This window comes from Anopheles stephensi, chromosome 2 (assembly GCF_013141755.1).
Source record: "Anopheles stephensi strain Indian chromosome 2, UCI_ANSTEP_V1.0, whole genome shotgun sequence".
Classification (NCBI taxonomy): domain Eukaryota; kingdom Metazoa; phylum Arthropoda; class Insecta; order Diptera; family Culicidae; genus Anopheles; species Anopheles stephensi.
Window position 1 is genome coordinate 68,281,873 of NC_050202.1, and position 14,541 is coordinate 68,296,413.

A 14,541-nucleotide genomic window follows, 5' to 3' on the forward strand; every position below is an offset into this window, starting at 1 on the left:
CAAATGCAGTGCATGAACTTAAGCCTGAATAGATCCGTTCTATTGAAATAGTTGTTGCAGAATGGACAAGGGTGGCGATGAGTGTCCTTGCAAGCATTCCATTCAAGGCACAATTGTAAAAGATTTACATGAAGATGTCGAAAGAAAGGAGCAGCGAAGAAGATTGGTAGGGTCGGTATGAATTTATCCTACCATACATCAACGTCATCAGGGAAATGGATATATCAGGGCAAGAATATACCTAGGACGCAATAGATCTAAGTAAGGCACACAGCTTGCCCCTTTATTTAAGACTCTTTTCCCAGTGATTTGATATTACTTTGCATAAATTGCACTCCCAATCGTCCGACTTGTGTCCTTTAAAATAGCCTCAAAGCGGCTGCTTAGCGTTAAGTCCTGAATGGTAAGAGAATATTTGTTCTTCCTCGGAGGAAGTATGATTCTTGCAAACTTTGCATTACCATATCAACCTTTGAGGGTATCGAAAATAATTCATGAATGCCGTATACAGTACCAGTATAAATGCAATTGTGATTATTTGTGCGCTTGGCAAGCACAGCTCACCAAACTTTAACTTCAGCTGTTGCCGGAGAGCGGACAGAGAACCATGAACCCTCTCTACTGTGTGAAGTTCATCGAGCAATAAAGTCCGAGAGTAAGGAACAGGGAAGCCCTACTGAAGAAATGCCGGAGCCGTCGGTTGTTAGCATAGCCTCAAGGTTTGGCGTAACCATGCTCAGATTTTGCAAGGAATTTTATTATTCCGTCAGCATATTACTTTTAATACCCTCATTACCTTCCATCGCTACTGCATTCGCTACTGTTGCGAAGAAAATATATTTGTTTTTGCTGTCGCGCTTGTCTTCCGCGTTTTATGCTGCTACGCTTCATTCTGCTCCCGAATGCCCGGCAATGTGAAGCACAAAAGCTTCACCACGTCCGTCTAATCCTTCACTTCATCCCGGGTTTGCGTCATGATTCGCGTTTGGAGCCGGGTGGAGCCAGGCAAGAAACCCCAAAGTGAGACATTCTTGCTTTCGGCAGCTTTCTTAAGCCGTTTTCAAACGAAACCAAACATACACACACAGACACTCTTCACAAAAGCTCACACGATTCAACCGGGATGGGAACACTTAATAGCTGATGGCGCGATAACATTCAGGTCCTATTAATTGCTTATTTATCGCCCGCTAAGCATCTTATGTCATCTTCTGATAAGCGACAACATTAAAAAAGAGCCCGTGTCTGACTCTCGGTTCCTGAATGGCTCATCACACCTCGAAAAAGAAGGAATTTTTCCTTTCAATTTTCGAGCGTTTTTATTCCAAGGCATTGTGTTTCATTTTGTGTACTCAAGCCATGAACAAAATATGCGCAAAACTTTTAAAATATTTCAAGTTATTTTTAACAAACTTTTATTAAACCTGAAAGTGACAGAACTCTTTTTTAATGTACTAAATGACCTTGATAAAAAAAATTGTTCTCGATGCGTTTGTAATATTCTTTACAGTCAGCTCTTTATCACCATTTCCTGAACATCAATTTAATTGTCGATAATATAAAAATATGTTCAGTACTCCGAGCTTCAGGCACGCAATAAAATATTCTTGGTTCAAGCTGAAAATTCCCAAACGCGATAGCGCCATCAAGCATGGTTCAATTCTTTACATTCTTTGCTATAAAAATGTTAAACTACCACCCATTTCTAACCTAACCGCCCCGGCACACTTCCATTCCAGTGTAACATTTGGTGCATAAACCCCCTTAACGTAAAAATAAAATGCCCGACGGCTCAAAGCATTCAGTTTCACTTTTGTTTGCCTTTGGTGCCCACCATCGTCATCAAGCGACCACAAACAGGAAAATGTGACGTTTGCCCAACCGTACCGAGATTCGTAGCGCAAACGAAAAACCGCTTCCTTTCGCATACTGGCACGCCTTGCCTGCCCTCGAGGGGGATGAAACCTCCCGTTGCTGGGGTGACAGTCGAAAATCCCATGCACAGACCAGCTCTACACACATACAAACACACACACACACACTCACATATTTTTTTACACTTACCTCCCCCGGTTCAACATAATTCAATCAAAAACCAAGCCATAAAACACCAAAAACTCGCAATTAATTGACACCGCAACATCTGTGCCGGTTTGGAAATCAAATTACGGTATAAATCAAATAAACGGTTGAATTAAACCCGGCACCATGCAGACACGGATACCTGTACTGTCATCCGGCACGATCCAGACAGATCTCCCCGCAACACGGCATGGGTTAAGGGACGGTAAAGGCACGGGCGGAAGGGGGGTCTGAAGGCGGGAGATAGGAAGTCAGTCCAATTGCCTGAACCGCTGGCATCGAGCATGGCGCTCGGGTTCAGAATAGTTCGAACCGCTCAAGGCCTCTCGTGAAAGCACAAACATGTAAATGGCTGCCACACACACACACGCACACGTGAACACAATCAAGCAAAAAGGCGTTAATTTACATGGGTTGTGTTAAAATAATTGCAATGAAACAGCAGCAAAACCGCAAACAATATGCATTTATAGCATCCAGCATTTTGCGCTTCCTGTTGACTTTTGCGCTGCAGCTTCACCCGGAACCGATTACTTGACATATAAAGTTGAGGGGTGTTTTTCTTTTTTTTGTTGTTGTTGTTATTTTCCTCCCTTAAAAACGTGTCAATTGTCCCCTAAAAGCGCTGGTGGCGTAATGCTTAATTAAACAAATCATTACCGTGTGTCAGAACAGCTCAGCGGCAGCAGTATCGTTTCGGGCGAGCCAACACTTAAGCACATGCACATGTCAACCGCAAATCGGTATAAGAATTGTTTCAGCATGCTAATGAACAAACTGCCATTTTCACGTTCGTCTTCGTTGATAAACTTTCACCGCAACAATGTCACGAAAATCCGCTTGCGGTACACAGCCACCCCCGGTTCGGGCGCACTCACTTTGTGCGCTTATTGACATACATCGCTCACATTTCCGTTTCTTCGTCGGTTTCCTGCCGGTTAGCTGCTTCCTACACAGTTACTTACAGCGACCGCAAAGAACACATGCACCACACACACACACACACCAACTGCTCGCCCGGCAAACCGGCTGTCAGAGTGTACTGGAAACACTGCTCCATTATCCGGATGATGCATTCAAAATGTAGCTTAAACGCCATTTTGTCAATTTATTATTCATGCCGATACCGTGCTGAAATATTCGTATTCATATGCATGTAACATGGATGTGCGGCAGGGCAGCCGGAAGCTCTGTCTGCTATCCCAGCCGGTCGCTCGAAACCGTGCTCACCAGTGCTCGATGTACACGCTAGCGAAAGGATGCTGATACCATGGCAACGATGGTGTCGCTATTATGTTCACCGTGTTGCAGAACGACATTGCTCCAATATTATTCTGACACCGGGTTCTGGATAACATATCAATGGATGGGGGAGTTGGGTAGGGATTTTGCCGATCGGCTTTCCGGGGCCTCCCGTGTGTTCCCGGTATTCGGAAATAGATAGATCGATTTTCTTCACCTTACCCGGGCAAGGTACGGCTGCCGCCCACACGCCCCGGGGAGAGCTGGATAAAATTAAGCCGTGTTAGCCATGTTACGTCAGAATGAAATGTTATTTTGTTTTAATTGAGCGAGTTGATATCGAACGGTACATTACCCATCAATCATTTTAACACATTGATTTGCACATTTCTTTGACACAAGATTAAATTTCCCCTTTCTTGGTGGTGGTGCATGTAGGAGTGTTGCTGCAGAGCGTTCGGTAGCAGCACCGTTCTGCACCGAGAGATGAATCAATAAATATTTATAAAAGCTAAATTGATTTCTCACACTGATGATGTACTGTTTTGGTATGATATTAGAATATGATCTGATACGCAAACATAGTCAATTTAAATAAAATAATGAAGTGAGCTTTATTCAAACGGACATTAAACCGGTCATATAGTGAAGCTGATAGTGCACTACAGGCTCGATCGGAGATCAAACCACAACAAGCCCACGTAGGTTTCTTTAGCTCGTTTTTTATGTTAAACTAAGAGCTAAGAGCCATCGAACAATAGCTTTATGTACAAAAAATACTCATTTACTCAGAAGATGGTAAGGATGCCGGACGAATGCTTCACCAGGAAGGTGCTAGTAAGCGCCAAGTTGGGTCAGAGGGATCCTTCTGAATCTGTTGAAGATCGGATGCGGTCGTGGTAGGACGAATGGAGCCCTGGAACGATTTTCCTGGAAGAGGACTGGTGACCTGGCCATGTCTTATAGAGGTGCTCTACCTAAAGCAAGCCACAACTCTTTAACGTTCCAATCTTGCATCAAGAAAATGGAAACTCAAGGAAGAATGATCCAAAAATTTTCTCTCTTCTACTTGCTTAATGAGCTGAGATATTACTGTCCAGTTTTCCATGTTCAACCTTATTTTGTGTAGAATCGAGAATGTAGGATACAAACCAGAGCTACCCTCAAATTTTCTACTTCATCTTGAGCAAAAATGACTGCCTGGCATACAGCAAATCATCTCAGAATCGCAGCAATGATGAGTTGTTATTAAAAATAATTTAAATAAAACTAATTTTTGCCATTGAAAAGTGATGTGAGTAACAGTTAAAACCTCTCCTTGTTCGATGGAAATTTTTAAATAGGAATATAGTGAAATTAACCTTCCACTCGTATTAATTTTTTTAAAAGCTGCATTTAGTCGTGACTTAGAGCAATAGAGGCGCCAGACGTAATCGGTTTTCATCAAGTAGTAGCACTCCAACTTATTCAATAATTCTAACTCACAGAATTTCTCTCCAATCAACTTCCTTTTTAGCATTGATAATTGATTCCAAAGCAGTTCAAAGAAAAAACCAACGAACTAACGAGAAGTTAATTGAGATTTTTTCTCACTGTAACACAACACCCAAAAACGCATAACCCTAACAAATGACGAGTAGTGATCACCTACACCATTATGAGTATCTTCAAAAAATTGCTCATTTGCTTGAGCAATGTGAGGCTACCGGAAACAACACGAGAACGAAAAAAAAACAAGTTGATCCTTTCAGTGAGAACCACTTCATCTGGACATTAAGGTCTTCATCAGCATCAACAAAAGTAAAAGGCTAACAAAACTCGCACAAAAACAAGGCCCTACCCCGCATCCGCACCGACCTTACCCAACGCCCACGACACGTCCTATAACACATCCCAAGAAAAGGCGCAGCAACGCGAAGGACGAACACAAAAACAGCACCTTAAATCTTCGCCAACTTTGCCAAGGTCTGCCGACCGCAAATGTGAAGCGATTCGAAACGGAAACTGCAACTAACCGAAAGCAAACTTCAAAACAAAAACTTCCACGGCCAAAAACAACAAGCACGGTACACCCCCCTCGAAGCTTCCGGTTCTGCCTTTGTACCTTTAAACCACGTGGGACTAAATTTAAGGGCGCTTGAAACCCGAAATGAGTAATCGTTTTTGTTTTCGTTGCGCCTGGCTTGGGTGGCAAAAAACAACTCCTCTAGAGAGCTGGGGCGGTACTTTCGCACACAGCAAAAGGCCGGGAATGGAATAATGAAGCAATCAGCAATTCGTGTTGGTAGAATGCACCGAAGGGTACAAAACAACAGAGGGGTGTTAGTGGTGCCTACGGAAGACACACCAGTCCGAGAAGATCTCGAAATGAACTTTTTTATCCCGGCAAGCAACAGCAAAACAAAAAGCCTCCGAAATTTACCTTCAAGTCTCTAAACAAAGCGAGGCGTGAAAAAGCTGACTAAAAGCCGAGTAATTAGCGGTTTTTCGGGGTGGAATAATAGACACAATATTTACACGCTCCAAGTATGCTTCGGTCCGTTCGCTTGTACCGTTCGGCATTGTTCCCTTTTTGGCTTTTCGGTTGTGCTCCGGAAACCAAATGGAGACGCCTGATCCTTGACAACTCGATGACAACTGGATGGCAAAAGGTTTTCGAGCGCCACGTTTCGCGTGGTGACGTCTGTACTTAAGGTTTCGCTACTACCACTACTTGAAGCCACTGCATAGTTGGTGCCAGTTGGTGTGGACCGGAGCTGTGCTGGCGTTTGTCTAGCTCCGCAAGATATTTATGTAAAATTTAATTACGTATTTATTAACTTCGTCTTCGTGTTGGTGGGCGAGCCGTGGAAGTTGAACAAAAAAACTAATCAGCTGGACAAGCTTCGGCAACAAGCCCGGTAAACAAACTCGCCCGCCCACCGTTTATCGTGTGCTTCTGTTATCAAACTTTTCCCACAGCGATTAGAATTGCAAAGTGATTGTTTTTATTCGATTCCACATTGGCAGTCATTGCACGCACCTGCGCTTATTTCGCTCGCAGCCAGAAGAAACAAGTTGCCTGCTGTGGGTTACCATCGATGGTCACGATTCTGTACATGTGTTCTGTGAGCTGTGGCCGAATACTCGTGTGTGTGTGTGTGTGTGCCACGTATACGAAACATTCGTCCCGTGGAAGGAGCTTTCGCAGAACCCGTGCTGACTTTAACGCTGCAAGTGATCAACAGCCGTAAGCGAAAAAGAGCTACCAGTTTATCGGGCGACGGACGATTGGAAAATGGTTTGGGAATTGAAATAACACGAACACACACACACAAAAAAACCAGGCATACCGCGGTTCCTTTCGCCGTAACAACTCAAGCAGCATAATCCTTGTCTGCAGGGAGTCGGAGCTTTATAAAAAATGTAAATAAATACACACAGCCACCGTTTACGTTTCGATTGGATAACAAACGACGTTTCTGGCTGCTGGTGATGGCGACATCATGGGAAGCACCCGGTCACCGACTGGTGCTGGTTTATTGAAAACGCATAATTGACTCAATGGGCCTTTTTTCGTTTTTCGTTGCGTCTTCTCATGAATTCTGTGTATGCTGATTTGGCAAACGTAATTACGGGGGCTTTGACACTATTTACCACTACATACAGTGAGGTTTGAAGTCTTTGTTCTTATCATTGCAGCGATAAAACATACGTTCTGATATTAAGATTAAATAAATGAGAATTCATTAACACTTAACCTTTTCTCCTCTCGTCTTCACTAAGCATTTTTGAATTCAGACTAAAATTCATAATTGGAATAATAATTATAATAATAGTTACATAATAAATAAATATAACACAAAAACACAAAATTAACGTTAAGGCATAGGTGCGGCATCGTGAACAGTAATATCTGGAACAATCTTTAGCACAACAAGACATTTTTCAGATTTCATTTTATCAATTATTGATTACGCCTCTAAAGCAAACGATAAAGATTAAAATTACAATAGAATTTCAAATTTGTAGAATAAAATATCACGTTGCACGTGGTAGATGCGAAAAATCCGAATTCTTTAGCCGCCAACAAAATAAATATTTCAATTTGAAATATGAAACATTTCATGAAATATTTCACAAACGAATTGTTTTGATTTTGACATTCAAATCCACCAGGCTGGTTCATTTTCATTGCGTGTTCTCAAACCCATGCATATTTATTTCACTTGATTTTGAGCAAAACTGATATAGTTAATTACGAAAATAAACACTTAATTTACGTGACTTAATTTCGCACATTTTTAACTCTCTGTACTCCATTTCTGTTTTAATAAAACGTGCATTATTTTTTGGAATGCCTGCTGTCAAAGTGTTGTGTCACTCTGCCAGCAAAAAGTGCAATAGTGACCCTACCTTTCCTTCCTTCACGCTACGTTTCCAAATATTATGGAAAATGTAGTGTTTTTGTCCTTTTGCTACGGTCAGAAACTCGGCATAACACACATTACGGACTGGTGGGAGGGCTGTTTTTCGGTAGGCGTACTGGCCAGGCGTGTGATGTGTGTGAAGTGAATCCGAATCGTCTCCATTGCACAACCATCCAGAACGAAAGGCAAAACACCTGCGGAAAACGCATTTTGTGATAACACTCTAGTCAAAAAAGTCTGCACCCCGTCTCCTTCCCTTCCTCCCCGTGGTAAATTGCTGTTGCACCGATCCAAACGTGAAAGAAAGAAAAAAAAGAAACATAATACGTACAGCAAGTAATGGATACCAGTTTCCCACCACCGAGTGCCATTATTTTTGAAACCCGTGGAAAACGCCACGATTGATAAGAACCCGGAGTGGCGTGTCGCATACACATACGCCCGGCTGCATATGTATTCGTGGTCGGCGGATATCGGCCCAACGGAGCGCGGAAACCACCCGATCGAACGTAAAGTGTCGCAAACAGGTGCACAAACAAGCAAAGAAAACGGGCGAGCAAAAGGAGAAGGTATTGCCGATTAAAATAACTTTCATACAAGAAACCTCGCGCGACACACAGTGTGCGCCTTATCGCGACCTCAAGAACGGGTTACAATCGAGTCGATTGTACACGGCGACGGGCAGTAAACGAATGGTGTGAACCCTTGGAGAACGCTTGTAGCAGGTAAAAACGGCCCCAGCGGCCCACAACCAGTTACGAGGTCGGCGATGCAGCAGCAGTGAAAACGTATCGAACAGCAAAGTTTCGTAATACCGAAACAGTACCGTCTCGCAAAGCCGTTTTGGACAAGTGTCTGGAAAGTGCCGAACAGCACCACATAATGTTCACGTCGCTAAAGAACAAAATTCGCGAAGAAACTGGCAACGATGTAGCACCACTGTCCGTGTCCCGAACGCGCCGCAGCCGGCCCGAATCACTCACCAGTGCCAGCTCGATCGACGAGCTAAGCGTGCTGGAGCAGAAGGATGCCGAGCTGAACGCAACCAGGCTCGAGCTGCAGGAGCTTGCCGGTCATTTGAGCAGCTGCCGGGAGCAGGCACGCACCCTGGAGGAGGAAACCGCACGGCTGCGGCAAACGAACAGTGCGCTCGAAGCGAAACTGCAAGCCAGCCAGCTGCAGCGGGATCTGCAGCGCGAAGAGCAAGACAAGATACAGAACTGCCAGCAGCAGGAAATATCGAAGCTAAAGAGTATGCTACTGTTTCGCGAGCAGGAAGCTATCGACCGGATAGCGCACCAGAAGAATGCCGAACAGCAGGCCGAAAGTCTCCGGCAGGAAGTGAACCGCCTGCGCGAGCTCGAACCGATGCTGGAAAACACACAGGACGAGCTGGAAAATTTGCGCCATTCGTCGCAATGCGAACGGAACAGTCTGATGTCAAAGTTGGCCGCGGTCGAGGAAGCGAACCGGCACCTGAAAAGCCGCGTCCAGGTGCTGGATACGCGCGTCTCACTCGGCACCACCGGTGGCAGTACGGATGAGAAGGTGCAGAGTTTGCTGCAGGAGCGTGATCTGCTCGAACAGCGGCTAGAGGCGGCCCATCTGCATCTGTCCGACATTAAGACACGCTGGAGCGCACAGAACATGACGCTCGAGACGCAGGTAAGCCGTTTGTCGCGCCAGGTCGCGGAGGAAACCACCGAAAAGCATAATGCGCTCAAGGTAAAGGATGAGCTGATCGAGAAGCTGAAGCAGCTAGAGTTCGAGTTCGAGAAGCTGCGGTCGGAAATAACGCAACGTGACAATAAGGTGTGTACCGTATGCGCTGTTCCGTAATGTCCTGCAAAGTTCATTCACTAATCGAACCTACATTGTGGGTTTTTTTTTACACCGTCTTTCAACTTCAGATCAAGCTTATGAATGAAGAAATCGATGAATTGCATTCTACCCTGCGTGAGGCACGTGAGCAGCATGAGGAGGAGGTCACGTTCATGAGCAGCAAAGTAGTAAGTAGTTCAACTTCAACTCGAACACACGTCAATCAGCTTCCGCCAAAAGAGCATCGTTAAGAAGGCCACACTTACCTAGAATCAAACTGTTCGGTATACCGTGTTGCTGTACCCGTGTTCTCTCTAGGACCCGATATCCTACCCTTCCTTCCTATCCTCTCTATTAGCCAGCGTAATAGCGTAAGTGTTGTGCGAATGGCTTGGTGTTAACAGCTTATCAGACAAGTGCCGGTGGTAAATATGTGTGATAAGCTACGGGCTAAACCGTGACGAAACCGCAAAAAGCATCAAAACAACCGAATTCGTTTCGTTCGGACCCAGAATTCAAGTTTAAACAGTGTTTTAAATGTTTGCCTTAAATTGACTTGCGGCATTTGAGGTTCCCTTGTGCTTGTGTTTAATTCCATTCCCACCCACCCGCGAGCATGATTCAGCTCCCAGTATTTTTAAACTATCACAATAAAGAACAATGTTATTCGAGCAGTTGTTTGTTATGATTTATTTATTGGTTTACCTGCTTCACCACACCACGCAACCCGCGATATGGTTACACCTGCAACGGGCGGCTCTTGACAGCACGCTACACCCTTATCAGTTTCGTTATCGTGTGCTTCAACACCGAATTCAGTTCTCAAACCATTCCTAACACCTAGCACACCCTTGCATTCAGGGTTTAATAAACTGTCGTAACAGTTTAGCGCCACATTTAGAAGCGATAAAAAATAGTCCCATAAAATTAATTTAAAATATTTTCCTTTCTCCCAGGATCAACTGCAAACCGAATGTACCGACCTGCGTACGAACCTCACCGAATCGGAACAGCGACTGCTGGAGTGTTTGGAGAGTGCCGACCGCGCAACCGGTACCTATCAGGGCCAGGTGGCCGAGCTGGAGAATGCCGCGCGGGAACTTAATCGTCAACTGGCAAGGTGCGTTTGTTTTTTGGGCATTTTGGAAGTTTTTCACCCTATACACAATGGTGCAAAGTTTTTGTTGAGTTTTTTGACAGAAAGCTTATCTTGCTTATCGATGTAAGGGCTCTAATCAAACAATCTCGATACCACACTGGTTTGAATTTCAAATGAACGTTACGGTTTGGTAGCGTGTTGTTGTCCTTCACAGGCAAACATTGGATATTCTTTATTTATTATGTGATAAGCGTTGCGAAGAACATATACAGTGGAATATCTAATTCCAATTCGTTTAATCCATAGCGAAACTCAGGAGAAAATGGCTGTACTGATGAAGAACGCAGAAATGTCACAGCAGGAGGAAATTTTACGCCAGGAATTGCGACACGAGAAAGATGAATCGATCGAGCTTCATGAACGTGCTATGATGCTGCAGCATGAACTAGATAAACGGTAACTATTCCTACACACCATTGATGATGGATTGCTTCATTGATGAACGTATTGTATTTAACGTCTCCATCAAAGCCTAAATACGGTCAACGAGCTGAGAAAACAGGTGGACGAACTGATGACCACGAATCTCAATCTGAACGCTGATCTGGTAGACAAGAACAAGGTTCGTTTGCGCGTGATGAGCGCCAAGAAAGCCCGCTTTATAATGCTCTCTACTTTGCAGATTATAAAAACACTAAACCAACGTCTCGTCGATATGAAGAAAACGCTCCAGGAGGAGCTTAAGGGTCAACAGAATGGCAACAATAATAATAACAACAATGGCGCCATCGGCTACGTTGGCGCAAATCAACCACCACCATCCCACGAACGATCGCTGGAACGATCGAAAAGCTTTGAAGGGAAAATGATAGCGAAGGAGAACGGAATCCCGAAGCAAAACGGTACCAGCAGTGGGCCCGTAGTGATGGATGAGGTGAACTTTCGCTATCTGAAGCATGTGATAATCAAATTTCTTACTAGTCGAGAGGTGAGTGCTTACCGCCGAGGAACGATGTAGTACAGTTCTTTATGTTAATTTTTCTACGCTTCGACAGGTTGAAGCACGACACTTAATAAAAGCCGTCTCAACGCTGCTGCAGCTTAGCTACGAGGAGGAGAAACTGCTTCAGGACACGCTTAACTGGAAGATGAGCTGGTTCGGCAGCCGACCGGGACAGGTAACGCTGTCGACCAGCTAAAAATCTGCCTCATCATAATACCACCCAGGTGCAGACGTGCGACGACGCGAACGTCCCCGCACACGCTTCACGCCAAGCCTCCTAGCATCATATCTCCTTATACAGTTTTTTCTCTCATTTATCGGAATCTTCCAAGGGGACAATTCAGACAAAAGCAAACGAAACTCAACCACAACCAAAGCGTAATCTCTAGCATATATTTAGTAGATATCAAACCGGACAGTGCAAGAGAAGTAACATAATCAAAAGAAAGGGCAATTTACGCTAATGGGCATGAATGGGTTAAGTGATTACGCATAGCTATCATTTGTCTGCACAAACTGGTACAATAGTCAGTATAGTAGCCCTTCTACCTTTAAAAAGGATGTTTCTTTTTTGTTAGTTTTTGTAGCTATCATTTATTTTGTAGTTATTTACGTGAATTTATGGAATGCATTTCCTTGCATTCGTATTACCTGCAACATTCCCTTAGTCAAAAACAAATGTCTATATGAAAGCCTTTTATACGATTTATATTGCTTACATTTATGTTACACCATATGTGATTTGCTTTCCAAAGATACCAAGTATTTACAATGCCATAGTATTAGGTCGGGCGAGTATTCCGTGTGATTTTGATGAGTGAGTTCGTTTCGTTTTAAACGCACGTTTTGCTGCATTTTGTTAGCTTTTGTATTATTTTTTTATCTATATACAGCTTCTTTATAAAAGGTAGTGTGGCGCACACGATGCGCAAAACGTTTATTCATTTTCGGCTTGTGACGATTGTTGAGCGGTAAAACCAGAAAAGAAGTACAGTGCAATAACGGTTGAAATGAAGCATCCTTGCCAGTTTAAGGGTGCGGAGTGAAGGCGAATACCGCAAGCTGCCTAGCTGCCCAAAACAGGTTCATTGTTCATGTGTTCCACACAGCCATTATTCATGTTTATACGAATTCAAATAAACCAATATACGCTAGGTAAATTAAAGCAAAAAGTACCCAATATGGGTAGTGGAGTAGCATTTATGTACGAGAGACAAAAACATCGGGCACACTTTTTAACTGTGAAATTAGCCGCGAGCGAACGGCGATGCAGCGTTGGTTTGCAGATAGTAGACACCCTGCACGACACGACCAAAGTTCGACGGCTGGCCACCCATGTTGGCGTCCGGTCCGGAGGAAGTGCAGCTACCGCCCAAAATTTGTCCATGGTCTACGCAGCGCATCGCACGGAACGGTGTGCTAGTGGTGATCGATTCGGCAAAAAACATTGGTGCCCGATCATGTGCACAGCTGCCACCAATGTCTGCCCCACAGCCTGGTTGCGTGCGTCCACCGTTGGGGTAAAAGTTGGCCTGTCCAAGCGGCGTATTGATGCCAAGCAAGCCGGCGTTTGTCATAATCGTTTCAACGTACCGTCCATCCGCGGGAGAGACGGCATCGTTCTGCCCGAAGGCAAACAGCGGCCCGGCAGGGTCCAGTGCAATAATCGAGTTGATACGTCCGTTCTGTGCCTTTCCGGCGCTACCGGCTGCGTGAGCACCCAAACTGTACCCGATGATGTAGATATTGTCCGGGTTCGCTCCGGCACTCGCGATTAGCTGGTCGATCAGCTGCGAAACCATATTTCCGACCGGTCCCACGTAGTTGCGCGCCGTTATGTAGTTCGGGTTGATCGCACCCACACCCCAATCGACGGTGATCACGTTAAAGTCACCCACCTGGAAGTATGCGTCCCGGATGCCGACATTCATAAAGTGCGATCCATCATTATTCCAGCCGTGAATGGTGAAGCGCGTCGGATGGGACGGATTGAAGTTCGAACCGGTCAGGGAACCGGGGTTGTTAAGTTGCAGAATTTGTGGCTGCGTTGGATTCGCACGGGTAAACAGCCGGAAAATGATGTCCTGCTGGGGTACGAAGCGTGGCGCAACATTGTGGTCCGATTCGGGAAGATCGTAAGGATTGGTGTTGATCAGATGCAGCCTACCATTGCCATCGGGAGCCAGCTGCCAGTTACGCTGGTCAATGGCGAAACCTTAAGAGCGAAAAAAAATCCATCACCAAACTATGTGTTAAACAAAATTCAACGGGTTTTTACAGCACGTGTATACCTACCATTGGCAATTAATGCCACCACAAGGAAACAGCTGACGGTGTACCACTGCATGATGAGAGTGATGAAGCTGTGGACCAAAAATCATACCCGTCTTCGATTGACCCTCCACATTTATAGTCCAACCTTTCACACACCCCCAGCAGGATTGGGTTTATCCAAAAGATTAAATTATCACACCACGCTTATCACATCTTGAGACCTCACCTGTAACTATTCCACTGTGCAGGGAAAGCATCTGTGATGACGCCAGAGGCAAAAGTCCATCTTCTTTGAACGATAATGTCACGTTTGCGAGATTAGGAAGTATAGCATATCCCAGGCAATTACGCGCACAAAAGCAACCCTTGGCAGGGTACAAACAAACAAACGAACGAACGAACCCGCTCACGAGCAGTATCCATGGGGGTTAAAATACACATGCGGCGTGTCCATGGGTCGGACGGAATTGAACCATGAACATCTGAGCTGATGTATTGTTATACATTAATCTTGCGAGCGATAATGTTTAAAGTCGCTGCAACATTTGGAGGTGCGATAATCGTACTCTTAAATCGGAAATCCAATAGCTGGAAGACGCCTTTAAGTATGC

The 14,541-nt window shown here is 44.7% G+C and overlaps 2 protein-coding genes across 6 annotated transcripts; one reads left to right on the plus strand and one right to left on the minus strand.

The window, feature by feature from the left end:
- Positions 1 to 7,706: 7,706 nt before the first annotated feature.
- LOC118504463 (golgin subfamily A member 1) lies at positions 7,707 to 12,821 on the plus strand. 2 transcript variants are annotated; one of them, XM_036038964.1, is made up of 7 exons: positions 7,801 to 9,545; positions 9,644 to 9,742; positions 10,511 to 10,674; positions 10,960 to 11,109; positions 11,185 to 11,275; positions 11,336 to 11,641; positions 11,709 to 12,821. In XM_036038964.1, the coding sequence occupies exons 1-7, from the start codon at positions 8,616 to 8,618 to the stop codon at positions 11,850 to 11,852; spliced, it is 1,884 nt and encodes a 627-aa protein (XP_035894857.1). In that variant the 5' UTR covers positions 7,801 to 8,615; the 3' UTR covers positions 11,853 to 12,821. The 2 variants fall into 2 exon arrangements, with proteins under 2 accessions (XP_035894856.1, XP_035894857.1); XM_036038963.1 differs by having other exon boundaries at positions 7,707 to 9,545; positions 11,185 to 11,641.
- LOC118504464 (pancreatic triacylglycerol lipase-like) lies at positions 12,224 to 14,486 on the minus strand. Of its 4 annotated transcripts, none has more exons than XM_036038969.1 (3): positions 14,157 to 14,486; positions 13,952 to 14,019; positions 12,224 to 13,871 (listed from the first exon to the last, which is right to left on the minus strand). In XM_036038969.1, the coding sequence occupies exons 2-3, from the start codon at positions 14,001 to 14,003 to the stop codon at positions 12,904 to 12,906; spliced, it is 1,020 nt and encodes a 339-aa protein (XP_035894862.1). In that variant the 5' UTR covers positions 14,004 to 14,019; positions 14,157 to 14,486; the 3' UTR covers positions 12,224 to 12,903. The 4 variants fall into 4 exon arrangements, with proteins under 4 accessions (XP_035894862.1, XP_035894861.1, XP_035894859.1 ...); XM_036038968.1 differs by having other exon boundaries at positions 13,952 to 14,043; positions 14,157 to 14,485; XM_036038966.1 differs by having other exon boundaries at positions 13,952 to 14,075; positions 14,157 to 14,484.
- Positions 14,487 to 14,541: the final 55 nt, after the last annotated feature.

Coding starts and splice junctions, on each gene's coding strand:
- LOC118504464 (XM_036038969.1), bottom strand. CDS start 14,003: ATGCAGTGGTACACCGTCAGCTGTTTCCTTGTGGTGGCATTAATTGCC. Junction 13,872..13,951: donor GGTGGCATTAATTGCCAATG/GTAGGTATACAC, acceptor TTCGCTCTTAAG/GTTTCGCCATTGACCAGCGT.
- LOC118504463 (XM_036038963.1), top strand. CDS start 8,616: ATGTTCACGTCGCTAAAGAACAAAATTCGCGAAGAAACTGGCAACGAT. Junction 9,743..10,510: donor CGTTCATGAGCAGCAAAGTA/GTAAGTAGTTCA, acceptor CCTTTCTCCCAG/GATCAACTGCAAACCGAATG. Junction 11,110..11,184: donor CAGCATGAACTAGATAAACG/GTAACTATTCCT, acceptor TCTCCATCAAAG/CCTAAATACGGTCAACGAGC.